The sequence below is a fragment of the Halichoeres trimaculatus genome, unplaced genomic scaffold, assembly GCF_033239565.1.
Source record: "Halichoeres trimaculatus isolate MK-OKI-2021-1 unplaced genomic scaffold, fHalTri1.1 fHalTri1_scaffold_6, whole genome shotgun sequence".
Lineage (NCBI taxonomy): Eukaryota > Metazoa > Chordata > Actinopteri > Labriformes > Labridae > Halichoeres > Halichoeres trimaculatus.
Genome location: NW_027437184.1, coordinates 26,377,703 through 26,405,195, shown reverse-complemented (window position 1 = coordinate 26,405,195; position 27,493 = coordinate 26,377,703). Strand labels below are relative to the sequence as shown.

Below are 27,493 nucleotides of genomic sequence, written 5' to 3'. Positions count from 1 at the left end.
TTCCTGCACTTTAACTTGACAGTAATGTTTTAGTGCTCTGTCCGTACCTGCACTGTGAATAAGTCTACGTCTTGAGAAAAAGCAGAGGCAGTTAATTTTGTGTAAAATGTTATTGGAACTAATGAACTAGTGCCAAAAAATCTGATAAACAACTGAACCCATTAGCCACTTTAAAACATGTCTTCTTAAACTAATTTTATCACTAATTTCTTGAACATACTTATTATCATGTATATTTTTTCATGGAAGTTTGTTAAAATGATTGTAAAAAATTACCATACACAAGTGAACAAAGTTACAAAGTTTTTGTTAAAGTATTAACTGCATAAAGCACATTTCAGTGACACTACACCACGACTAATAATCCAACCGAGAGATACAGGAAGGAGTTTAATCTTTGGCGCTTTTGTTTCCACTTTGATCATAACAGCTCTGAAATACTAAGGCTTTAGGGATGGGTAACGAATTAGGTACTTTTATAGGTACCAACCGAATTCTGTCAAAAGTACCGGGTACCGATTCACGTAAAATCAAAATGCATCCTTATGACTGAGAGAAGGTGGAAGAGCAGGTGATCTTTCATGCTGGACATGAACACAGCATTGCAAGGTCATAGATTATAGAATAAAAATCTAAAATTGAATTTATATATATACATAAACATATATATAAAGTGATATTTTTACCCCATAAACACAAAACAGTACTGAAAAATTGGTACCAATGAGTACCAATATAGATTGCAAGGTACTGGGCATTGGTACTGTATCATTTCAAATGTGAAAGGTGCCCATCCCTAGGCTTAACTAACACAAAAACTGCAACAGGAAAAAAAAAGAGAATGCTAATGCTACATTTATGTCAGAGAGAGCATCAGCTTTCATATAAACAGCATTCATTGTGCAGTCTGTGTTTCCATCTGAGCAGAAACAGTCATATCATTGAAAGAGGCACTGGTGCAGGGTTGGTCTGAGATGATTTGCTCTGTTATTCAGTAGGAATGGAGAAATGAATTGACTGTAAAATCCTCTATCAAGTCACTGATTTATGTGGTTTGTCTTCAGAGCACTATATGTATATATACTGGTTTCAATTTTTTTTTAAATACAAATCCACGAGTAAAAGTGTGAAAGCAGTCCATGTGGCAGGCAGAAGTTGCAGAACTCAAACCTCAGAAACACAATCCTGGCAGCCATCTAAAGATAATTTAGCTCTAATTGATGTCCATAAATAGATGGCTGCATAAAAGTGCAGCTAAAAAAGTGCTCATTAGATTTTGTGTCTCTACACGAGCTGAGCGTTAGCAAAAGGAAATGCAGGGGAAAACATGTTTTATCTTTATCTGCTGGCTACATCATAAGCCCTGGGAATTTCTATACTTCTTTTCTGAAACTATGGTCTCCACAAAGAGCTTAGACTCTCTATTCAGTCCAGTTTAGTTTATAGTGGAATTTGCATGCATACAAGCATGCAGCCCAGGATGCTTTACAAAAGAATAAACATCAAAATTGTGGCAACCAATAAATGACAAAAGACAAAAGCAAGACAGATGATGTCATAATAGTATATAATTACATCAATTTATGATGTTATTAGTTTACATAATTTGATTTATATGTGTTCCTTTTTGGTTGAATTGGCTTTAGTTTGTGACTTTGTTTAACTTTATTTACTGAATTCCCATCAATCAACTGTTAAGAACAGACCGATCTTGGTTCAGATGGTCTTTAATTATTATTAAATAGGTATCACTTGAATGCTAACCAGCTGAGATTAGCAGCATCCACAGCTCAGAGTGATACCTGCCTGTCTAAGTGCCTCTGGGCATGGCAGTCACGTAATAAGTTCAGAAACACCAACTCTTCCAACCTTCACACCTGACTCAAGGGCCCCTGGTCTCCACAGTGTACTTGGCAAGAGTGAAGCTCAGCTTCTAACTGTTACTTCAGCTCCCCCACGCAATCGGTTAACAACCCTTGTGACCCCCCCTCCCCTCTCAGATACTCCCACAGTCCAACTGGCGCTATGTATGGGCCAGAAGGGGGAGGGGGTGACAGGGGTGAGGGGTGGTGGGTACAGCTGCAGCACCCGTCTTGGATGACTGAGATGTAAATGCGTCCCTTTCATAAACTGTTCAGAGTATCAGTGCAGACGAACTGGCCAATGAGGGCGCAGCAGGCACTAAAATGGCAAAGCCAATGGCTGAGAGTCTGCCTGGTATATAAGCAGGGAGCAGAGACCCCACGAGTTGGGTGACCCCTATTTTGGCCGTGGTGAACAGGATCTGATCCCAAGGACTGTTACCTCTAATTCTTGTCTGGTGTGCAGGTAAAGAAATATCAGAGATGATTCATTTCGTATGGAGAGAGGAGCAGATATCTGAAGCATGGGTAGAATTTAAGACCATACAGACTTTTGAAACAACAAATATGACTCTTTATTACCATAATTTGTTTCTATACTGAAGATGCTTGACACAAAGTTAAAAAAATGCACAATAATTATCTAATTCATCTATTATTAGATTAAAAGTAATCTGATGAATGCCAATGACTTTGACTTTTTTCTGGATTATTCTCTGTGATGAGATCTGTCACAGCAGGAGGCCCATTGCTGTTACGTTAGCTTATGTCGCTGCATGTATTTATGCTCTGTGCATGTGATCTGTCATGTGGACAGTGATTTATGTGGACAGGTGCCTCACAGTTTGAGACATGTAAGCCTGCAGGCCGTTTGTGTCCTGTAATTAAGCTTAGCCATTTAAGGGTGACACACTTTACAGCAGATTTGAAGGCTTAAGCTTTCAGGACAATTAGCTTTAGCAAAATGAAACTTGCTGCAGAACAAAATTAAAAAAAAAAAAAAAAAAAAAAAGAAAAACGATTGTTGCAGAAAATGTTTTGGCTTTTGAATTTCATGTCCTAGGTGTGTCATCATTTGCGTCATTCTTTCATTCATAGGAGTAATTCTAAAAAGTTACACATATAGGATAAAAAATGTGATTGACTCTTGTTGGATCCTGGTTGAATGCACTGCTGCAAAGCCTCTACAGCCTGTCAGACTTGTTCCAGGCGTTTAACACATTTTACAGTGTTTGGTCCTGTAGCTGGTTCAAGTGTGGTTAAAAGAGGGTGTGAAGTAATTAGAAAGATAAGTTGTTAGAGAAATAAGCCTCATTTGTATTCACATGCTAACTCCATGCAGCTAGAAAGTTAAGAAGCTAATGGCACAGCTGATGGCACGCTAAAGAAAGGGAATACAGTCAGATGTGCAGCTGCTAAAAATACCCGACCAACCCTACCCCCAAACTCTATTTCAACCAGACACTTGAGCCTCTGCGAATGGAGTGACACTTGTTACCAGGATTCCTCTGACGACACCCACTAAACTCTGCAGCTGTCTCACAGAATATTCCATGTCTCCATTCAGATTTTTTAGGATCACACGGAGCTTTTGTTGAATTCGCCTCTTCTGTCTGTTTTCTTTTCCACAGTGTTAGAAAGCAATCATGCCTTTCGGAAACACCCACAACAACTTCAAGCTCAACTTCAAAGTTGAGGAGGAGTTCCCCGACCTGTCCAAGCACAACAACCACATGGCCAAGGTCCTGACCAAGGAAATTTACGGCAAGCTGAGGGACAAGCAGACCCCCAGCGGCTACACCCTGGATGACGTCATCCAGACTGGTGTGGACAACCCCGGTAAGACTGTGATAGCGTTAAATCTGGATAAGGAGCTTATTTTAAGAATCAAAGAATCATTCAGACACAGATGCTGCTGAGTTTGCTCACATCTTCTAACTCGTGCTGCTCCATGCAGGTCACCCCTTCATCATGACTGTTGGCTGCGTTGCTGGTGATGAGGAGTCCTACGAGGTCTTCAAGGATCTGCTGGACCCAGTCATCTCCGACCGTCATGGTGGATACAAGCCCACTGACAAGCACAAGACCGACCTGAACTTCGAGAACCTGAAGGTGTGGTACCTCTGTTTAATGAAGTTGCACGTTTATGCCTTTGCCTTGATGACCCATCCCCATTGTTTGTGGACTCGGTTTAACATTATTTTCAACCATTATTCGACAGGGTGGTGATGACCTGGACCCCAACTACGTCCTGTCCAGCCGTGTCCGTACTGGACGCAGCGTCAAGGGATACACCCTGCCCCCCCACAACAGCCGTGGCGAGCGCAGACTGATTGAGAAGCTGTCCGTTGAGGGTGAGCTAAGAAAATCTTGAAAATGCTCCTCAAGCTAGGTCTTTGCAAGCAATAACAAACACTGCAGAGGAACATTCAGTCCTTAATGTGTCCTAATGTGTCCAAATGTGTCTCTCCAGCTCTGACCAGCCTGGATGGTGAGTTCAAGGGAAAGTACTACCCCCTGAAGTCCATGACTGATGCCGAGCAGGAGCAGCTGATCGCTGATCACTTCCTGTTTGACAAGCCCGTCTCTCCCCTGCTGACCTGCGCTGGTATGGCCCGTGACTGGCCCGACGCTAGAGGCATCTGGTGAGTGTGGTCACGAACTATGAGTAGCAAAAAAAAGTATACGTTTCTTCAACTGTGAACATGGGTTTGATGATGTTTGCATGACATTAATGCCCTGGGTTTAACATTTTCTCTTACTTTATCCAGGCACAACGATGAGAAGTCCTTCCTGGTCTGGGTGAACGAGGAGGATCACCTGCGTGTCATCTCCATGCAGAAGGGCGGCAACATGAGGGAGGTCTTCAGGCGTTTCTGCGTTGGCCTGCAGAGGGTAAACCTAAAAAAAAGTCAAACTTGGTTTCCCTGAGAGTGGAGGGCGGATGTGTGTCTGACTCTGCTTTGTTTCTACCAGATTGAAGAGATCTTCAAGAAGCACAACCACGGCTTCATGTGGAACGAGCATCTCGGCTACGTCCTGACCTGCCCCTCCAACCTGGGAACTGGCCTGCGTGGTGGTGTCCACGTCAAGCTGCCCAAGCTGAGCACACACGCCAAATTCGAGGAGATCCTCACCAGGCTGCGTCTGCAGAAGCGTGGCACAGGTACTAAAATGTTAAGCCTCAGGTCTAAGCTCAGTTAGACCTCGACTAAGACTTCACAGCACACTGAGCTGCAGAGTATCACGTATCTCACGCCTTTCTCTTTGTACTCTCCAGGTGGTGTGGACACTGCCTCCGTTGGTGGCGTGTTCGACATCTCCAACGCTGACCGTCTGGGCTCCTCTGAGGTGGAACAGGTCCAGCTGGTGGTTGATGGTGTCAAGCTCATGGTTGAGATGGAGAAGAAGCTGGAGAAGGGAGAGGCCATCGATGGCATGATCCCCGCCCAGAAGTAAAGAGGGACAATGTTATGTTTTTCTCGTGACCATTCATGTGCAATCGAGCCAGCTGACATGGCGTGCAGAGAAAACAGCCGCTCACCAAGAGACTCTTGACTCTGCCCACCTCTTTTTCTTCTTTCCAATTTTTTTTTTCTTTCTCCGTCCTTTGACTTTCTTTTTTCACGTTCTCCAGTGCTAGTTGGTAACATCTTGGGATCAGCCTCCACTGAGCTGGGCTCGCCTGGCAGACGTGGCATCACCTACTTTTTGTTATAAAAAGTAAAAAGTATTGAAGCTGTTCATACTGTTCAATAAAAAGTGCCCCATTTAAACAAACCAGTGAATCATTTTGACCTTTTCTTCTGCTGCATGAAAAACGAGAAATTATCATTTTAACACAAACTTTCCAGCAAAACTCAGCATAAAGTTGCTTCACTCATTAGATAACCCTAAATTATGCACCTATCAGCTGAAATTACTATATATGGTGATAGGTGATGTATTAAACAAAGCTTAAGTAGCTGGGGGTTGGCAAGTCTGCAGCACATGTAAGTTGTTGGTGGTGTGCACTGGTATTGATTCATTACATACAAGAAAACCGTCCGGATTGCAGGACAAGGTGTTGCCCCACTCTTCCCTACCAGAGATGATAGGTTGCTCTCACATCTGTGTCTGATAACTACCATTTTCCCCATCTTTTAAAACCAGCCTGAGATAGAAATGAATGATTTTGCTACAGTGTCAACAGACAGAGCTTGAATATGTTGGACTCCTTTCTCCAGTCAGATTTTACACACTTTAATAAGAGAAATTAGTTCATCCATAACGCCTTCTTTGCCATCAAGAATTCATTTTTGTTGTAATGGGATCTGAAACAAACACCCTCCCAAGCTTTTATTATATATTTCTTATCATTTTGTGACTTGGCATTATGTAAATATAGATAGGTTTATTGAAACATGAAAATGAGAAGAAAACTGCCTTTGATGAAAGAAACAACAGGAGAAAATTTTATTTGAGTTGAAGGAGACGTCTCCTCTTTGTCCTCAGGGGTACTGTACCAGATGGCCAAGCCCCATGTAGTAATATAATTACTAATGTTGTGGTAAATTTGTAAATTGTACAATTGTTGTAGAATTTTGGCTAACACTTAACTGTAGAGGTGCGCATATTTCATTGCGCTTAGGTAATAATTAGACAAAGTATTTTCTTATTTCTTTGAAATTTCATAAGAATTTGGTAAAAATTAGCACATAACTTCTGTCCAGATTCTGTTTTGCTGTGCGCCTGTACTTGCTGTGTTTATCAGAATCAGGTAAGGCTAATTAACAATCCCACTCTTCGTGAAAATCACATCTGAAGACTTCAGTTGTATCATGTCAAACATTATAGGCCAAATCATAAAGGTTTATCATTTTACATGTGATCTCATTTATGCATATCAACAAACTGGGTACTAAAAACTTGGTGAAATTAAATAACAAATAGCTAACTATCAACTGCTTATTGTGAAACTGAATTATTCACTTAACATTTCAAAGGTAATTTTCAGAGGAAACAATGAACCTAACTTCTGTTTTCAACAACTAAGCAGCTATTTATCACCTGCTTCTCTGGAAATAGCAGAAACATTGGGATACTTCTAAAAACATTTAGTGGTAGGTTGTGATTTTATTTCAAATAAATTATTTGCTATATCCATTATTTTAAAGAAGTTATGTGCAAATTTTAAAGAAATAAGTAAAAACTTTGTCTAATTGTTCCCTAAGTGTGATGAAATTTGCAGACCTCTAAAAGAAAGTGTTACCCAATTTTGAATTTTCAAGTCAGCCCCATGTCCCATCTCGCTCTGTGAACTGCACTAATTCCAGCTGCAAAGGGGCGCTCCAGATATTTTGGCTTTGCTTTTGGAGAGCTGTCATGTTTTTTTTGTAACCCTGAAAAAAAGACAGACACATGAAGGAAAAAAATGCCAACATCAGTGAATTTTATTAATCTTCAGCTCCATGTTCTCCTTATTTACCACAGCCTCTCCATCTCAGTTTACAGTCTGTTTCTGAGGGGAGGAATTCAACAGTAGAGTATGTAAAATTACTCGTACAGGTCAAACTGTGTGTTCCTCAGTCTCCTTTACAACATCAACTGTTTCCAAAGATGACAGTGCATGTTCAATACTGTGCCCTCTGGGGTCCTAATACTGTACCATCCACCATCTAAACCAGACCAGTAACACACTCAGGTACTCCACAAAGCTCTTTTTAAGAGGTTTCACAGTAGATTCCACCTTAAGAAAATGTTAATCCATCTTATACTAAGAGTGAGTTGTTGCACACCTATTTATTAGCTTTTAAGCCCATTTCACAAACAACCTGATTCAAATTGTCAAACAGGGTCAGTGACAAAACATTTCTATGGCTTGAATGCAACCCAGGGTTTCACGCATGTCAGGGACGTTTTAGAGTGAATTCAGGTTTATTTACGACCAAACAACAACTTCAGCTTTCAGTGTCCTTGCAGGACGTTTTCCTCCTGACTAAACGTTGTGGTTTTGTATTTCATGGCATTTTAAATTCTTAGAAGAACTCAGGAGCCCTCTTTAGCTTACCGAATCAATCCTGAAGTCACTGTTATATCTGTTGCTGTAAAAGGGGAAAGGACCTGGTGCAACATTTGGCACCATTTCCACGTTTTAACTCATATTGAAAAAAAATCACAAAGCTTCCAATCCTGGGTGTGCATCTTGTTTCATTTTTTCTTCTTTAACCCAAACTCTGAAGTCATGCAGGATTGCAGGTTGGTTTTGTTCCCCATTGTCACTGACAGAATCTGCTTTAAACTAGAATTACTTCCCTTGCTCTAGCTATAAATAAACCTTGAGCTCTAAGATATATACTATATTCATATATTTTATATACAGCCATAAACTGACTGATATAAATCCTGTTTTTTTAAATGATATTATTCTAAAAAATAAATAAAGTACCTGTGCAAATATCCACAAATTGAAGTGTTTCACATTTAAGACATTGGCGCCCTCCAGTGGCTAGTTCTGGGTATTACCTGTACAGGTACACTGGAAGGAGCTGATTCAAGTCAAAGCAAAGTGCATTGAGGTCTATATTACCTAATGCTAATATACACCACAATGAGAAACGTCCAGGGAGAGGACAAGGACAGACTCCTGGCGTCCATGTTGGCGTGTGCTTCGTGACACAGCACACGCCAAACAGGACCATCGAACATGGGTCTACAGTGTAAGAGTGAGGATGATGGCTGAGTGCTCTGTGAGAAAACAGGCTCTCAGGCAGAGGAGACGCTCATTGTGGCAATAGAAAAAGTCGGTGTTACATATGAAGGTGGAGGACGGCCTAGGTGTGCGTCCCGGTTCAATGTGAAGGAGGGTGGGAGGAGATGGGTCAGGGGGATGTCTGGGTCACCATGAGCAAAGCCACAACTGAGAGATAGTATCAACAGTAAATCAGCAGCCAAACAACATGATCTCTGTAGCCTACGTAAATATCACAGTACGTTATTCACTAAAAACAGGGAGGGAGAACAGAGAGCGTCCTCACGCTTCTCTGCCTCTCTTTTTTTAATACATTAAACATGTTTCTGAATGAAGGCGCTGGGGGTTGTTCACTTTAAAGGCAACTGGACTAAGAAAAGAAAACACTGTGCACACGCTGCCTTCATCGTGCCTTTTCCAGCGTCAAAACACTCCCCCCTCTGATCCCCACAGATCAAGGACAAGGTGGGCATGTGGAGGTGCGCGTGTGTGTATGTGTGTGTGTGTGTGTGTGTGTGTGTGACGTAAGGAGATTTCCCTGTTTGGCTGATCTGCTTTTGGTGTTCCCCATTAACATACTGAGATGACGACTGTGAGGTGAGATTACGTGGCACAAGATATCAAACCAAAACAAAACAAAGTCGTATCTGCACAGGACGAGCATTACGTTGGTAATTTGAGTTATCTCACCTGGTTGGTTAGGGGTCGTATTTTTCTTCTCTTGTGCAAGATTTTTTGTTTTGTTTTGTGCATTTTCTTGTCCTCTGTCTCAGTAAAGAATTAAAGAGGCTGTGCTGGCAAAACAAAAAGTTCTGACAGGGCACTCTTCTTGCTACAAAGCATCAAGACAGACTTGGACAAAGTGCAAACTCAGAGGATCTTAAAGAGATCAGGTGGATAAAATGATCAGATACGTCTTTTTTAGGGTAACGATGTAAACTTGTGAATTTGCTGTGCAGGATAGATCCCAGGTAATACTCATCCTGTGCTTTACAGTGTTCCTGCCATCAGAGGACTTTAAAGACAGATGTTTTCAGCTTTGTGTCTCTGCTGTCCTGTCTTCAGCACACTGATCTGAAGACAGGTAAAAAGGTAGAAACAATGGAGTGGGACATTTAAAAATCTGAAAGCTTGGACAAGTTAAATGATAACAACCAGCGCTGATAGGCGATGACCTTAGCCAATCAGAGAGCAGCATGTGTGCTTTAGTCTTTGCAGGTCTCTATTTACTCTTTAGGAGAGCCTGAAAAAAAGTAATCAGTTCAATGTAATGTGATAAAGAAGCTTTGCACCAATAAAATACTAAATCTCAACGGTCACAATGAGGAGTTTGATTGTACTTAAGTCTACTAAACTGGTTTATTATCTTGTGATTTTCTTTTTTAGAGAATTTAGTTGGCACCTAAAGCTATTTCAGTGACTTACTGACTTTGCAGTTTGTAAACTTTTGCGCGTTCTGTCACCAAAACAGACAGCGCAACTTTTGCGGCCACTAAACCTGTGCAAATGAGCCAAGGAGACATGGTCTGATCACAAGGCACGTGCAAAGGGTTATATGATCTACACACTGTTCTGCAACACCAATACTGTCTCTAGCATCATCAGGAAACATTTAAATGAGCCATCCTGCATTCATTTGAGGCAAAAATACACCTAATTAACCGAAACGTAGCACTAGCAGCCTCAGCTGGAGTGAGATTTTGGCTCGTCTACCTGGGTGGTGGTGTTTGCACGGGAGCTTATATAAAGGATGTCATACTCAGTGAATGCAAAATATCTATCCATCCATAAAGCCTGGTAAGATGGTTTTCTAGTACTATTTTCATAATCATTGGGGTAAATTAGTTTCTAGCAGTCTATGCAGTCTGTGTGAGATCCATTTATCTTAAAGAGCTACTTCTAGCTAACTTCCTCAGAAAGTAGCTGGATATTAACTGTGAAATCTGTTTCCTAACTGTTGTAAATGGACTCCTGCTAATCATACGTGTGCTGTAAGAGTAAGCGCAAAGAGCAGCTCTACACAGCAGAATGTGAAAATACTCACTGCCTGTCTCCAAAATAAGTTGTGAAAACATGGGCTTATTGTGCTTGATTATCAGCTGAATTTGCTTTGTGTATCAGACATCAAGACTAAGTCCCGCCCTCAAGTGCAATGAGCCAATCACAATGTGAATAGCTATCCCCATACACTCAGACATTCTCTCGTTTGGTTTTATGAAATTCCTCTAAGATTTCAAGTTAAAAATGGTTAAACAGTGTTTATGTGGTACATGCAGTTCAATCCTGAGGTATCCTGAGAGGCCGGGCACTGGGGTGTATTTTTTTACCCTTTCCTAAGGCCCCGTTTACACAACAACGTTTCATCTGAAAACATTAAAATGCAGTGAAAAAAATCTGCGTTAACACGGAAACGCTAACAGCTAAAAAACGCTGTAGTATGCATGCCAGGCCTGCAGGTGGTGCTATAACTGTCTTGTCCAGAAGCAGCTTTGGGGAGATCTACACCGAAGTAGAGTTGAGCCGATTATCTGGTGTATTGGGGAATACGAAGTGCAAAAGTGGAGCACATTTTGTGTGAAGACAGTCGGCAGATTACCGGCTTACCGTCTACACGTCACCAGTGTAGGCAACGTTTCAGAAAAATCCCACTCTGGAGGCCTTTTTCAAAAGTTTGCATTGTAGGTCAGCTGAAACGCTGTTTCCGTGGAAACGCGAGGCTGAAGCGCAACAAAACTTTTGCGTTTCACCCTAAAACCGTTGTCATGTAAACAGCCCCTAAGCCTCATCTCAACTAAAAAAAAAAGGTCTTCTTCGAATAAAGTTGTGCGGGAGACCACAACATCAATTCAACATGAATAAAAGTAGCAAGAATGTCATCATTGTATTGAGGCAACATATTGTCTCTATGCTGGAAATATCGCTAACGTTAGCTCCTAGCCGTGTTGTTCATCATGTCACTTTGTTTGTTGGGGGTTCATTGGCCTGTTGTGTTCTAGTTTTTGTACTCTTGCGATTGTGCATCATTGTGTACAACAATGCTGATCCTCTGTCTTGTCTGAGATGGTGACAGCAATAGGATGCGGTGTATTACGTTGTATTACGCACTGGGACCTGTAAATTTTGTCTTGTAAGCTCTTTTATCGGCCTTCTCAACAATAAAATGATTCATTAATCCCTCCAATGTATAATTTAGACCCTTTGGTGACTTCCAACTGATATGTGATCTTTCTGTCTTCAAAAGTCATCAACCGCCTCCTGTGAAATGTCTTCTACTGCGACACCTACCACAGCGCCTTTAAATGAATGTTTATTGTTTGTGCAAGTGATAGAAGGGGGCGTGGCTTAGCCATAGCTGCAATCTGTTCTCAGTGTACGTTTTAGGGTAGACTTGTCTCTAAATGACATACTCTAAACTGTGATTTTTGTCTGCACTTTAGAAGCAAGGACAGTGTTAGCATTGGCTAATAACCTGGCTTTAGCTAACAACTAGCACCTCTCCAGGGCCATCTTTCCACCAAACATCAAATTCTGGCCATAAATATAAAATAACTGGTGGCACAATCAAAAAGCTTGTAAAAAAATGACAATGTTAGAAGAAAAAGATCCCTTCCTTCTTGGCTCACTCATAGAAATCTACTTAAAACCAAGAGATTTTTTCCCAACTTTGTCTGTTTAATGCAGGTGAACTAATGTGACCGGGAGGTGATGAGTTTGTAAGCTGATGAAGTGGAAGATGTCACTGAATTTTACTCCAGGTCTGCCTCTGATTGGCTGCTTCAAAGCCTGTCAGCGCTGCTCTCACTGACCTTAATCCAGTGCAGTCGTCACTGCTTGTATGTACAGGAATCAAAGCAATGCAACCCTCTGCGGCTGCTTATCTGATCACTGAGTCGCACCATCTCCGCGTTAGCGTGCATGTGATCGTCCCCAGGTGATGAAGAGTCAGCAGATAATCAGGTCATCCGTACGGACAGGAGAAATGAGCGCTTTGTGTAAAGGTGACATATAAAAGAAGAGTTTAAAAAAGGACCGAGGGGTACACAAAGAGATGGTGTTTTCTGTAGCTGTGGAGGTGACAGTGGGTAAAAACAATGATCAGAGCAATAAATAACAAAATAAAGAGTCATTATGGCTAGAGTAGCGATAAAAAATATCAACTAGATTCTGTCTGATCCAGGTCCAGTGGGTGCAGACGCTCAGTGAAGAAGTTGGCTGAGCTCGGTGGGGTGGATGGGTGGAGAGGGGGTGCCTCAGTCTGCGTGACTTACGGGTCTGATGTGTCTGTGTGTGTACGTGTGTGTATCTGTGTGTGTTTGTGTGTGTGGGGGGAGGGGGGTAAGTCATGAAAGAGACAGAAGGAGAAGTCTTTTCTCTTGGGTCCAGCCCCTCGCCCCTTCTCCACAATTTTTTCTTCGATTGTATCCACCCCCCTCCCTGTGTGCACACACATCGACACTCGCTCACACAAAAACACACACTTTTACGCAAACACCCCCTCTGGTTCAAAGTTCAAGGTCCTTAGAGATTTGGGTGGCAATGTCCCGAAAAGCCAGGGGCGCCCCCCAGAGTCTTGTGTAGCGCACCCCGTTAGAAGTCTCAGAGGTGCCCGTAGAAAGATGGCATACCTCGGCCTCGAAAGCCACGCGGCCCCCCGCCACGCCGTGGGTGCAGGACAGTAGAAAGGGGCCGGCGAGGTGGACCTGGCAGCCACATCCGAGCGCCGCCTCCCGCAGAGCCAGTACCACCTCCGCAGGGTCCCGCCGCCCACTGCTTCTCAGATCCCAGCCACGTCCGACGGCCCGGGGCTCGGACGCTTTTTGATTCCCAGGTAGATGGCAACTGAAGAGGGGAGGGGAGAAACAGGAAGTGGTTACCATAGCTAGCTCTCAAAGGGCAAAAAGTGAAAACTCAAACATTTTATCAAACTTTTAATAATTTACTATAATCTGTGGACTAATATTTGGTGTTTTCAGGGATCTATAAACCTAAACGTGTACATTTATCAGTTTCACGAATCACAAGATGAAATTTTATTGAAAAATGACCCATTAACTACCTGAAAGGAAGAGAAATCAAGTTAGACAAAAATTGACAAAAATGACATAAACTAACATATTTTACTCAGCTTGGAGCTAACTTTTTAGAAATCAATGATGAACTTTCATCTTTTCTGCCAGCTGCTGCTGCTGCTGCAGTTTCCACACATGTACTGACCTTGTGACCGCAAATCTCCTGATTCCCTCAGATTCATTTGTGACCCTGGAGGATAAACAGGCAGGGTGAGAGGTAATCCACACGAGTACAACAAACCAAAACTCTCAGATGAGATGGCATTCAGTGAGACTGAGCAGGCATCAACAACAAGCATGTGATGAACTGAGCAAAGAGTCTCCATGGTAACTCACTCACCTGTGCTCGCGTTCACTATTCTATGAGCATGCAGGTACAAACACTGTCTGCTGACTTTTTATCTTTTTAGACATTAACATTCATTGTGATTAAAACTTAAGAGGCAAGAGAAAAAAAATCTGCCCATCCATTTTTTAAATCCCATTTATTTTCCTCTGGCAATGGCCCACAAACAGGTGAAAAAATTAAAACATGATCTTCCTTTTATTCCTTTTTTAGAATAAGTCAGTAAAAAGATTGTGCTAAGTTAGGAAAAAGGTTTAACAGAGAAAAACACGAGTTGATAAAATGACTTCACAGAATATGCAGGTGTTTACAGGGTATTTTAATTTTCTTTTACTTTTTGGTATCACAGCTGACCAGATTAAGTTTTCAAAGATTTTCGCTTTTTTAAAAAAAGACAAAAAAACAAAAACAGTAGAGATGTTAAACTGCACCCAACTCATGACTCACATTTCTGGGCTTGCTGTCTTTTTCAGGCATATATAATCCAGTTCATACCCAAGCCTGAGGAAAGATGCCTTCACTGTCTCACAAGTAATCTTTCCCTGTTTTGATAAAAAAAAAGTATATTTTTATATGGAAAAGATGGAAAACGTATTTCCTAGAGAGTGTAAAGTCAGGTCAGTAAATGGCCTTAAACTACTTTAAAAAAGACCACAAAGGGCAACAGTTGGCTCAGGCTAAAGTTCTTAATGCAGTGCTCAACTTCTGTCTGGACCATTTGCTGGAATCATCCCTCTCCTTCTCAACCTCCCACATTTTTGTTTTTCTTCATCTGTCTTGTTCAACACAGGAAAAAAAAACACCCAGAAAGTAACTTGAACAATAAAAACGTGGGATGTATTCACACCTCTGAAAGAGACAAGAGCTCTTACAGCGTAGTAACGCTGTCTGTCACATCTCTTTCTCTCTCCTACTTTATTTCCTCTAAGGCAGATGCCCAAATACTGGCAACACAAAATTTATACGACTATTAGACGTTTTCTCTCATTTATCATGTTTTGACTGAGGGTTATCCTGTTTATCATATTTCATCCCGTAACGTCTGTTTGCAAAAGAGGCTAATTCACTTACAGGTACAAATACAGTAACCCTGAATGTTGTGGAAACACTTGCACTGCATCTTTAATAACAATATTATTTGGTTTAAATGTGATACAAGTATTTATTCCAAAAATGAAATTCAAAAGCAGTTTTGACTTTTGTTACTTAAAAGGGGCATTTGATTTCAATTAGTATTTTATTGTTGTGCATTGTCCCTTGTTTGAGTTTTTGGTTTTAAATGTCTAGCAAGGAACCTTTTCACGCTAAGAAAAAAGTTTATAAAGTTTTTAGGAGCTGATTTTTTTTTTCTTAAAAAAAGGTTATTTTCTTTTTCTCATTTTCAGTGAAAAGGGAAAAAAAGTTAAATTATAGTAATAAAAATGAAAAAAATAATATTAATTAAAAAAAAACATTTAGAACACTTAGCATCCTCCAAGCTGTACTCTTAATATCTAAAGCTTGATTTTTCTTAATCTTATCAGTTTTAGTTTTGTTCTGTTTTTTTTTTTTTTTTTTCAATGAATAAGTTAATGGGTATTTTGTGTAAGTGTATACATATGTGTGCATGTATGTTCGTGTGTATAAGTAAATGTAAATTTGAAGTATGGCTAAAATTGCCTTAGATTTTTATCTTATTTTAATGTATTTTATTATTATTTTTGTCTCTGTATTTGAAAAAAGGACAAAAAACAAAAAATAAAGAGAAGTAAAAAAAAAAAAAACTTAGCTCTGTGGAGAAATTTTTCACCTGTTCTTTTTCAGCTTTTAAGATCAGACTGTTTGAAAAAAAATGGATCAGCACTTTCTTTTTCTCAGTTGCCTCTCAGGACTTCTGTACATTCTTCACAAACACAGAATAAACATTCAGTGACTTCAAACCACAAATACAAAATCCAACACTGTTTTCGAGGGACTTTGTGCACAGGCTCATAACAGGATTTTTTTTTTTCACTGACATAAATCCTGAAACTGTAGTCTAAAATATAAAATGAAATAAAATAAATCTCCCTTGATTGTAGCCATGCTTAAAAACCAAGTGTGTGGGATGTTGACAATATGAATTAACATTTCATGCAGACAATAATTCATAGATACAGAAATGAAAAGGTCGAGCAGGCACTTTGCACAGGCTCCTGTGAGCAGGCAGACAGGTGGGACGGCACAGGCAGGCAGACGAGAGAGAAGCGAGAGACATGGGAACTTACTAACTGTTTTTGATCCTTGTGGAAGAGTACAACCCGACACTGATTTGTTTGAGCCCTGGCGCTTGGACGGGTCAAGGTTGACCCTATTGCCATGACAGAGGGGAAAGCACAACAAGATAAAGATGGAGAAAAAGAGGGGATTCAGGGTAAGGGGGTAGGGTAAGAGAGAATAAAACTGGATCACAGGAGAGCAAGTGGAGGAAAAGAGCGCAGCGAGGGAGCTGATTGGCAGGGATAAAGCTGAGGTTTGATAAGATTAGACATGTGTGATTATGACGACCGGGAGGGAGAGGGGAGCAGAGGATAATCCAGGGCCACACAAGGGCTTGCCAAAAGGCCTGGGTGAATAAAATGTCTGATAAGCAGGGATCCATACCAGGCTGTGCACAGGCTGAAAGGAGGATGTGCACAACAATGCTACACGACATCATATCTTAATCTGACTCCTTTTGTTCCGAAGATATATTTTCACATTTTCATGTTTACGAACAGAAACAGAAGAAAAGTCACCAAATTTTACAGAAACGTCAGTAACAAAATCAGGTCTTTGAGTCTTTTTTCCCTGTGCCTTTATACCAACTTGTGAACACAAGAAATATAACAGGATGATCAACCAAACGCAGGTATAAAGGACTGTTGCAAAAAAAAGGCTCATAAATCAAGATCTCGGATGATGCCACAAAATGCAGAGTTCTACAAATTTCGGTAAAATTTTGTAGCTTATTTTTCACTCACATTATCATCAAGTGTCCTTCCTCTAGAGTGAAATCTAGAAAAAAAAGTAGCCCCCAGACAGAAGTGGGGTAGGTTTATGGGGGTCTAACTTTGGTGGGGTGTATAGTATGTTTTGGACACACTTGATTCTAGCTGTGAGATAATTACTGCACATACAGATACAAGATATGAGTACCTGTATGTACAGGGTCTCAGGTAAAATGGTGTAAACTGTGTTTCTTGTGTAAAAATTTTCATTACATTCAACAATGTGTGGCTTCTATGCAGATGTGTAGCTTTTGTGACACCATTGTGCTGCGACATGACTGCTTTTGTCAATTTACGTTGGCTGCATGTTCAGTCCAACAAGCAGCGTGACTGACAGACAGCTGGAGTCACAGACCAAGGAGTCTTCGCGCTTCCCACTCCATTGGTAAGTTTCTCTAGAATCATGTTGGGCTGTAAAAACCTCAAACCTGTCGACTCCTGGTCTGGCTCTGCTCATTATGTCCATTCGCTGTCAAAGACAAGCTGAATACAAACTGATTTTGACATGGTTTGTTTTATTTCGACAGTCATTAGGTGTTTTTGTGCAAATTCTAGTCATGACTTCCTGTCCCGCTTGATCTTCCCTTCGCTGAATTTATGCATCACAGCTCCACGTCAGTCAAAAAGAGCATGGCTGTGTATTACCTTTAACACGACGGATCAGCCACAGAACGGATCCAGTGTAAGTTGACACATTGATTTGAATGAAAACTATTTGATCTGTTTGCTGTACACTGCAGATACATCCGGTGTTCTTTAGCCATTATCTTCACCCTGCTAACTACTGTGGCAGCAGTTGCTCAGACTAGGGATGGGTACCAAGTTAAGTACTTTTATAGGTACTGACCGAAATTTGTCAAAAGTACCGGGTACCGATTCACATAAAATCAAAAGGTACCATGTTTAGGTACCTAAATGCATCCTTGTGGCTGTGAGAGAGTGGAAGAGTAGGGGATTTTCCATGCTGGGCATGAACACAGCATTGCAAGGTTATATATTGAGTGATAAATATGTTTACTTGAAAAAAAAAATTAAACAAATTGATATTTTTACCACATGAACGAAAAAAAAGGACAGAAAAATTGGTACTGTTGAGTACCGGTACTGATCGCCAGGTACCAGGTATTGGTACTGTATCCTTTTTAAATGTGAAAGGTGCCCATCCCTTGCTCAGACGCAGTCATCTCGGAAGAAGAGAGGTCAGGAAAGACCCACCCAGCACGCAACCCCTTCTTTACTTGACACCAGGTGTCTTAAACTGAGGTGCCTTTTCAATCAAACCAACTTGAACTTTATTAATAGCGCATAACCCCCTGCATGATTAAAATGGAATACAGGAACAAGAGGGAAAAAAGTCATATCATTGGAAAGTTCATAGACACACCCGTGGTACCCAATACTAAGATACACTTACAGTCTAACAGCTGTAATTTAATAGTAACTGCACAGATATGTGGGCTGTATTGATCCCATTTGAATCAAGTAAACAAGCGAAAGAGACTTCACAGTGTGAACTTCACTTGATTTGAAAACCAAAAGTACTGTTGCAATGTTAGCATGAGTCAAACCTATGACATCTGCAGCTAAGAGAGTAGTTCAACATTTTTAAACAAGCATGAATTCATCTTTTGGTAAATAATGAGAAAGAGACCATTTCCCCATTGTGCGGCTTAATCTGTTTAGCTTAGCTTCTGTTAGGAACAGAAAAAAACGCTAGCTTGGCTAAATCCAAAGTTAAATATAAAGACTTTGAGGGTTTACTTTATGTATCTGGTTGGTTTGGTGTTGAAATATTGTAAGTAAAATAAACAAACAAGTATTGTGCAAATCATGCAATAAGCAGCTACATTAAAGCAGAGTCAATATTAGTTATGACATGTTCAGTTTGAGGAAAAGTTTAGAATCAAAGAAAACAACTTTTAACTATGTAAGTTGTAATAACTCTTTGGATGAGAGTGAAATGATCAGAATGGTAAAACCCCCAAGTTTGTTTTGTTAGTATGACACTACAGCCAGGAGGGGGTTAGCATAGCTTAGCATAAAGACAGAACACCTGGCTTGTTGCTAGATAACTGAAATCGGAGATGGTTTTTTTGTCTGATCCAGAACTTAGCAAACTACTGAATCTTTTACACAAGGTGTGACAGGTTTCTTATATCTACCTGCGAGTGAGTTTGGAGGTCAGCTTGGTGAAGAGGTTGGAGGTGGCCCTGGTGCGGGCGTGGGGCAGAGGGCTGGCTTCATGGTGGGACAGGGTGGGTGAAGTAGGAGGGGCGGAGTAGACCGGGGGCCCACGGTCCCTCAGCTGTCCTCCATGAAAGGTGCTGCGGATTGTGGATCCTCTGGTCAGGCGGCATCGGTCTGAGGAGGAGGAGGAGGAGGCGGCTCCAGCTCCAGAGATGCTGAGCGTGGAGGGAGACGCTGCAGGCATGCGGTGACCGAGAGAGCTGAAGAAAGAGACGATTCATTTATCTCACAGACGACCATAAGCATGATTCTTTGGTTTAAGCTTCAATAAGTTTTTGATTTTAAAACTTAGGATAGCTTATTCATTTTAGATTTTTAAATTATATTTACCTCCCCCAAGGGGGTTAAGATTTTGAAAGAGTTTGTCTGTTTGTCTGTGAACAATATAACTCAAAAAACAAACAGATCTTGATGAAATTTTCAGGAAAAGTTCAAAATGGGATAAGGAAGGAGTGATTAAATTTTGGAGGTGATCCAGATCACCGTCTGGATCCAGGATTTTTTTTAAAGAATTCTTTATCATTGTAAGATAGGGCTGTTTTCACCATATGTGTTTATAACTCCACCATAAATGGTCAGATTGATTTCTGACAGATGTAAAAGTACGATCCAGATCCTGGCAATATTCTGGATACTAAGATCTGGAATATAAAATATGTACTGGGTCATCATCATTTTCAACACTGTCAGGAAACAAATTATTGTACAAACCTGCAACTAACACCAAATTGTAGCAGACAGTCTGCTGAAAGGGAGTATAACATTAAAGTAGGACTAAAGTGTTGCTGACAATCACAATATGCTTTCTGAGTGCTTTTATAGTAATTTATCAAATTAATAAAAGAAGATAGAAATAAAAGAAAAAACTAATGTTGAGACAAGTCAATGAATTCAATTTTTTTGAGCAATTTATGTACTTTGTTTTCTTATTTTACAGGTTTATCCCTTCTGATAGCATTCATTGGACTCTTTGCTCATTGACTTTCTTCAGTCTTCGGTATCAGAATCTGCTATATTTCAGCTTTGTAACACCCCAGCGCGTCAGATTTTACAGAAGGGAAAAAAATGTGTCGCTCTGTCTTTGTTGATTTTGAAGACGAGTGTTTAATCTTAGAAGAACTGCAAAAACTGAGGCGGCAAATTTCCAAGAAACGAAATGTTCTGGGAAGTTCTATTTCAGATTTTCACACGTCCTCCAAACGAGAGATGGACTGAGGGTGAAAAACTGCTTCCTCTCTTGAGTTTTAATGCTTGGACAAAAGGATCACCCATGTAATGAAGTGGATGTCTGATGTCAGCCTAGGTAATAGTTGTGTGTGTGTTGAAATCTGTATCTACATATGTCAGTTATTAGACATGAAACTCAAAGTGTTACCTGTTGTCTTTGCCATTCTGCAGAAGAGAGTGTCTATCACCACCCGAGCGATCTGTGCACACGTAAGTGTTCCTGCGTGTCATGGCGCTTCCAGGGATGTTATTCTACAGAGAGAATTAAGTAAGATGCAGATTTTACCTGACTGGGTTTTAAGATAAAAAAAGGATGGCTTAGAGGAAACAAGGACAAGTCTCCATCATAGAAACTACACAGACAAGTCATGTGGCACGAGAAGTTTTAGAGAACACATTACGCATGTGAACATCTTTCTGCCTGGATTTCTGAGCAGATCATGTGATTAGTAAGGGATCCCTTCCAAGACACCAAACAGACGGGTACATGAAGGTTGGAGCAAGGGAGCTCATCCACTACTCCACAGAGAGATTAAAAACAAAAATAAACCTCTAAGTGCTGCTGAGATCAAGATTTTTCAAGACATATAAAAGACAAGAAGCCACTGTGACCTTTGACCTCCAACCACTGATCACGTTTGTTCATTTCAGCCGTTTGTGCTAAATTTAGAGACACTTTCTCAGATGTCTATAAAACACTTCAAGTTCCTAATATTCAGTGGTCTTCCTTGGGACATCACGGTGATACAGTAAGATTGACCTTTGACCTTTTGGATTTCATCACCTCAGAGTGTATTCTTTAAAACTCTGTGGGGAATCTTATCTGCAGCTCAAGGTTGAAACTAAAACAACACCTGGATGAAGAAACCTTTCAGTCATTAAAAAAAGAAGATCCTAGGACTCAAAGATCCTGGTACTATTAGTAAAAGTTACAAAAACATCACTTGAGATCATCAGTCTGCTTCCTGTCCAAGAGTGGAATGCACATGGTTACCGTGGTGGCAGTCATGTCTTTGCGGCGGTCTGGGATCTCAGACTTGTTGGGGTTGTTGGCACTGCTGACCATGGGGCTGGAGGGGGGGAGGCTGTGGCTCCCCATTACGCTGCAGCTGGCCTTTCGTGAAGGCATCCGACCCTCCCGCAGCTCCCTGTCGCCCGTGCTGGTCGGGCTCCTCTTGGGGTGCATGACGGGCATGGAAGGCCCGCCTTTGTTGTGGAGGACAGCAGAGCAGAGACACAAAGGGACTCACATAAGGAATATTCTGTAGCTACAGGGACGTGGAGGATACACCTCATCCATACAGCCTTACTGGTTGTTGGGAGGATCCTGGTGAAGATACTTCATCATCCAGTACAGCTTACCATGTTTTTCTTTTACATTAACCAGGTCACAGAATCAAAAAATATTTAAAGAGGGGCTATTGTGCTTTTTTCAGGCTTTAATTTGAGGCTCCTAGGCCTGCTTGGGGCAAAGTTATGAGCAGACCTTGATGTTTGAGGCCCACGCCTCCTATGTGTCATGAACCAGTGAGGAGATCCTCATCATTTCAGCTAGCCTCATGAAGATCTTTTGCCATTTTAGGGCAACCATTTAGAGCACTTTACAGACAGATTTGGGGATTTCAATAACAGTTGAGTATGCAGTAGTTTGAAAATCTGCAGTTTATCAGTGTATGAACATCCAGCATTGTTACTTTATATCCATGTTTAAAATATGGGAAAGCTTAATACCCCCTCTTTAAATAAACTAACTGATATTTTTAAACCCGTGTAAGGCTCAGAAAGGGTAAAAAGAAGGAAGTCAGAGAAGAGGCTCACAGAAGTCGCTGTGCCGTCGCTGCCTGTGGTAGGTGGAGGCACTGCGCTGGGTCTTGCTGTGTGAGGAGGAGGTGGAGGAGGAGGAGGAGCCGGTGGCTGAGGAGTGCTTGTTGGTCCCGTTGGTGATGGGGCTGGGTCGCACCCTCGCCAGGGACAGGCTACTGGCTGAGCGGGCCTCGCTGCCCTCCTGAAACATCACAGGGAACGAGACAGGTGTCTGAACTTGGTATGATGTTCGGATACTGTGTGGTGACGTAAAAACTGAAGACTACATTAAAAATAAAAACACTGATGGTTTGAGTATTGTATAAAACCTTAATACTTTGAGATGTGACCGCTCAGTGCTTTAAGGAAAAAACTGCTTGGTACAAAAAAGGGAACTAAATGTAAAAACTTTAAGTCTGATTTCTAAATGTGAGTCATATCTTAATTAAGAGCTTGTGTTTGCGCCTCTGCAAGAGGTCAACGACTTGTGCCCTTTATTTCTGTTACAAACCAGACCGAGCTTACACACTGGTTGATGATGGGGTTCCTATACATCCATGTTGAGCTCTGCCAAAAACAATAAAGGTTAAATTAAGGTGGATCTTGATGGAGCTGTGCAACATTTTTTTCTATCCTTGGCTCCTTATAGATGATATCAGGCTGTTAGCAACAAGCAAACATTAACAGTGTCATCTGCTCTGCAAAAAGTTAAATCAAAGCAAATGTTTTTCTTTTTTTTTTCATCTTAGGCATTATATTTTGTATAATACTTTATTGTATCGCTGCTGTGACTCTGAACTTCCCTCCAGGGATTTATCAATTGCAACGTATTGTAAAGTGTTGTATTTACCTGATGTATAGAAAAATGTGAATATATCAAAAGACAATAATAAGATAAGATAAGATAAGATAAGATAAGATATACTTTATTAATCCCCGAAGGGAAATTCATGTTGTTTGGGCTCTCTTCCAAGCAAAGAATAATAACACCTGATTTGCATGAGAGGGTGAAAAAAAATCTGCCAACAGGTAAGAAAATATAATTGTTAAGTTTTTTGTATTCAGATGTAATCCTATATCAGGGACCTTGAACTGTCCTACTCCATGGATGTATTTTTTCTGATTTAGCAGCAATTACCGTTTCTTATTTTGAAACAATACATTTTTCTGGACTTTTCAGGTGAATGTGGCCCCTTATAAGTGTTCAAAAAATAAAAAGTGTGCAGCAAAAAAAAAAAAGAAATAAAATAAAATAAAATAAAATAAAATAAAATAAGATAAAATAAAATAAAATAAAAATAAGATAAAATAAAATAAAATAAAATAAAAGGAAATAATATAAAATTTGATAATATACAAAAAGAGAAATAATGTGCAATAAAATAAAATAAAATAAATTAATAAAAGGAAATGATACAAAATAAAATGAAATAAAAAAGAGGGAAAGGCATTGTGGTGGACTTTGAAGTAAAATGTCTTCACATTTCTGGAGAGGTCTGTGTCAAGCTATAGCAGCTAGTGGTTTATTACTTTGATTTATGATTTTCTGTTTTCTATTTCCTGACCATGCCTCACTTCAACTATATCAAATAAACAGTTATACATTCTTCTTAAAATACACACACTGCACAGCATTTACATGTAGCCTCACACCACCTCAGGTCTTTGGTCATCTGACACATACTGGCCCAGTACCTCCATTAATGTCCCATAAACTCAACTTGTTTTTCTACCTTGTTGATGCTGCTTCTCTGTAAAATGTGGTTGGATTGATCAGACCCTAAGGCTTTGAATGTGACAGAAGCTGAAAGGACATTTTGTTTGATTGGCTTATTACCCTCACCAATCAACATTTTGGGCCTTTTTTTGCCTTTAGTGAATAAGAGTAAGAGTCACAGCTCAGAGTCAACCAGCTGCAAGGGCTTAAGTGCATGGGGGTCACACTTTTACCACCTTAGCAAAAGCAGCACCTCATGTTTGCCTTTTTTGTCACTTTATAACTGGACTGAATTCTCATTTTCCCTTTTTTATTTTTTAAATAAACAAAAAAGTATTTCAAGATGAGAAAACTGCATTTGTATGTGTCCAAGCTTAGTTTAAAAAAGTACTACATTTGGCAAAACCAGTGAAATACCTGATGGCTGCCAATTCCCAGGATGAGTAACTGATTATTTATAAATGAGGATGAATGATTGGTCAGTCTGGTGTTTCATTTATTGCCAACTTTTCCAGTAAAAAAGTTGAGTCAGAGAGTATAAAAACTTCATGAGGGACATTTTCCCAGAAAAAAAGATGAGAAGATGTTTCTGAAAAATTACATTAAAATAGATATATCTGTAAGTAAATTTGGTCAAAGCAAAGGTGAATGAATAGAACAAATTTTCTTTAAACTCTGTAGGTGGAAATTCAGTGCGCTTTAAATAAAAGTTAAAAAGGTAAAAACAGGTAAACAAACATGGAAAAATAAAAGAGCACTTATCTAACTTATCTAACAATATGAGTGTAGTATTTAAAAATGTAGCTTTAACATTAAGGTTCAGGAATAAAAAGACAGTCAGTCTTGAGTTGCACACACAGAATATTATGCAGGAGTGAATAACTCACGTCTCCTTTGCGGCCCAGCAGTAAGTATGTGGCTGTGACCTCGTTGTACTTCTGATTGAGCAGAGAGTCCTTGATTTCCTCTGGAGTGAAGCCCATCCCCACCATCACCTCTGAGGAGCGCAAACACACAGGTGTGACAGGTGAGGAGAGGCTCAGAGAGAAAAACAACACCCTGAATCAGACAGATGGCCTCCGTGACTCACCGATACGAGCAGGATCACTGTAGTCCTCCACAGGCTCTATGTGGGGCTTCAGGTCTTCCCCGTCGTACCCTGCGTTGATCCACTTGTCCTTCATCACTTGCTGCAGAGACAGAAGCACAGGAGAGCTCCAGCTGTGGGTTTTAGCAGGTGAGTGATGCAGCTTGTTGTGTTTTTTGGGCATGTTTTACCTCCAGGGTGCAGCGCTTGGAGGGGTTGAGCACCAGGAACCTGCGAAGGATCCCCTCACAGTCTGTGGACATGTAGAAAGGGACGCGGTATTTTCCCCTCAGCACGCGCTCCCTCAGCTCCTGTTAGACACACACGTCAGCAAGTTACACATACACAACTTTATTACTTATTTTTAAATAATGAGCACTTTTGGAACTCTGGCATAGAAGAAGACTTAGTCGTCATTCTGCTTCATGTTGATTTTTGTATAACAGAGTATTTTAATTTGTAGTTTTTTTTAATCCCTGACTGATGTGATGTCGTGTGCTGCGTTAAAACCTCAGAGTTCCCTCTCTGCAGGCAATCTGCTGCGCTGCAGTCAGACAGATGAGAGGGGTTAAACACACATTAGTCTCCTCCCTTTGGTGGAGCTTTAGGGGGCAGTCATTGCCATCTGCTGGATTTTAGATTAAAAATAATGTTTAACTCTTTTTTTAGGCAGCAGGTTGGATTCACGAGTACAAGATTATAGGAGGTGAAAACAGAGAGGACCGTTTTTCTACAGAGATATTTACAATGGCCTGATACTACTAATATTATTTTAAAGTTTGATCTAAGATTGTTTGAGCATCTGTTGTAGATCTCGAGAGATTAAAATAAAGAAAGGGCAGGATATTAGGGACGGGCTGATATTTGGCATTTTAAGGCATAGCTGCATCTGCCTTTTTTTTAATCTGACGGTCTATAAGAAATCAATTGAAACTAGGTTATTTGTCTCTGATTCAAAAACAGAGATATGAGGACCATACAATATAATTCGGTTCTATCAAAATTTTGGAAAACTTTTTTTTTTTTTTTTATCGTAGATAGGGATAGGTACAGAATTAGGTATTTTAATAGGTACCAACCAAATTCTGTCAAAAGTATTCTTTTAAAGTCAAAAGGTACCATGTTTAGGTACCTAAATGCATCCTTGTGGCTGTGAAGAAGTGGAAGAGTAGGCGATTTACCATGCTGTACATAAACACAGCATTGCAAGCTTATACACTGAAGAATAAATATATATTAAATTGAAAAAGTATATATTTTATTATCAAACTAATTGACCGATTGCCAGGTACCAGTCATTGGTACCGTATTGTTTCAAATGTGAAAGGTACCCTTCCCTAACCGTAGAAAACTTTACGGAGCTATTTGTTTCCTTAAGTTTACTTTTGACTTTTTAAGACATGCTGCTGGGAGCTGTTCAATAAACATATGCTTAAATGTTTTAAAACAAAGTTGAATGTTCAAGTTTATTTTAGTCAAAATTTTGACGCCAATATTTTCACATTTACCACAAATTAACATTGGCTCTAAATATCATTTATCGACCTCCTTGATTAACAATAGGTATTTGTATCAGCCCTGAAAAAAAAAATATCAGTCTATCTCTACAGGATACACTGCAAAAAATAAAACTGAAGCAATCATTTATGTCTCTTTTTATAGAAAATCAAAATAAGTCAATAAACCAAAATAAAAAAAATGAGATAATGAAAATGTGTTTTTTTTTGAAAGAAGAATAATGTCGTTACAAACACAAAGGAACACATACATTCTTGAACGCTTATTTTCAGTAAACATATGCTCTTGCCCACATCCCTAAAGTATCACCACTGGCGAGCCAGACCAGTGTGGGCATTTTTTTTATTGATATGAGAACAAAAACTAAACAAATGTACATCAAAATCAAAAACATAACTAATTCAGTGTTTCATCATCACCATGTAGCTGTCAGGCTCTGCTACAGACAGTGCCGAGAGAGATATAAACTTTAGGGTCATAGCAACTTTCTGTCTTGACTCTATAGACATCAACTGTTTTCATAACGAAATGTAAAAAAAAAAACATATTACTGATGCACAGTTCAGTCAACTCATGTTGTATTGATCAGAAATCTGCTGCTGCAGCCAAACAAGGATACAAAGTAACCATGTTCACACTAAACTTAAATATTTAAAACCTCTATGCTATGCTGTAAAACCCCTAAATCTGCAAACTGCTCAAAGTGGTCTTTTCTAAAAATACCTTGAGATTTTCACAAGACTTGCTGAAACATAAGGACCTCCTAACTGCTTCATGACACGCTGAAGCAAAAGGCTAGAACGCCAATGTCTGCCCCAACAGACCTTGAGAGGGAAGGGGGTTTGTGGAGCAGGGAGGCTTAAAGAGACAGCAGTTAAA

General features: G+C 40.2%; 2 protein-coding genes across 5 annotated transcripts in view; one reads left to right on the top strand and one right to left on the bottom strand.

Annotated features, from left to right (window-relative positions):
• Nucleotides 1-2,222: 2,222 nt before the first annotated feature.
• Nucleotides 2,223-5,642, top strand: ckma (creatine kinase, muscle a). The gene is made up of 8 exons (XM_074671926.1): nt 2,223-2,328; nt 3,494-3,701; nt 3,820-3,974; nt 4,084-4,216; nt 4,336-4,507; nt 4,634-4,757; nt 4,839-5,028; nt 5,143-5,642. The coding sequence occupies exons 2-8, from the start codon at nt 3,509-3,511 to the stop codon at nt 5,319-5,321; spliced, it is 1,146 nt and encodes a 381-aa protein (XP_074528027.1). The 5' UTR covers nt 2,223-2,328; nt 3,494-3,508; the 3' UTR covers nt 5,322-5,642.
• A 7,588-nt stretch (nt 5,643-13,230) lies between these two features.
• Nucleotides 13,231-27,493, bottom strand: part of mark4a (MAP/microtubule affinity-regulating kinase 4a) — a 48,337-nt gene continuing 34,074 nt past the window's right edge. Inside the window, exons 9-18 of one of the 4 annotated variants that reach the window (XM_074671728.1) lie at nt 25,288-25,407; nt 25,100-25,199; nt 24,897-25,006; nt 22,308-22,494; nt 21,484-21,695; nt 20,638-20,741; nt 19,178-19,462; nt 16,254-16,336; nt 13,807-13,851; nt 13,231-13,431 (exon numbers count right to left, since the gene is read on the bottom strand). In XM_074671728.1, coding sequence (XP_074527829.1) covers nt 13,367-13,431; nt 13,807-13,851; nt 16,254-16,336; nt 19,178-19,462; nt 20,638-20,741; nt 21,484-21,695; nt 22,308-22,494; nt 24,897-25,006; nt 25,100-25,199; nt 25,288-25,407 — 1,311 coding nt within the window. In that variant the 3' untranslated portion in view covers nt 13,231-13,366. Of the gene's footprint in view, nt 13,432-13,806; nt 13,852-16,253; nt 16,350-19,177; nt 19,463-20,637; nt 20,742-21,483; nt 21,696-22,307; nt 22,495-24,896; nt 25,007-25,099; nt 25,200-25,287; nt 25,408-27,493 lie in introns of all 4 variants that reach the window. The other 3 variants (XM_074671727.1, XM_074671730.1, XM_074671729.1) reach the window with 3 other exon arrangements.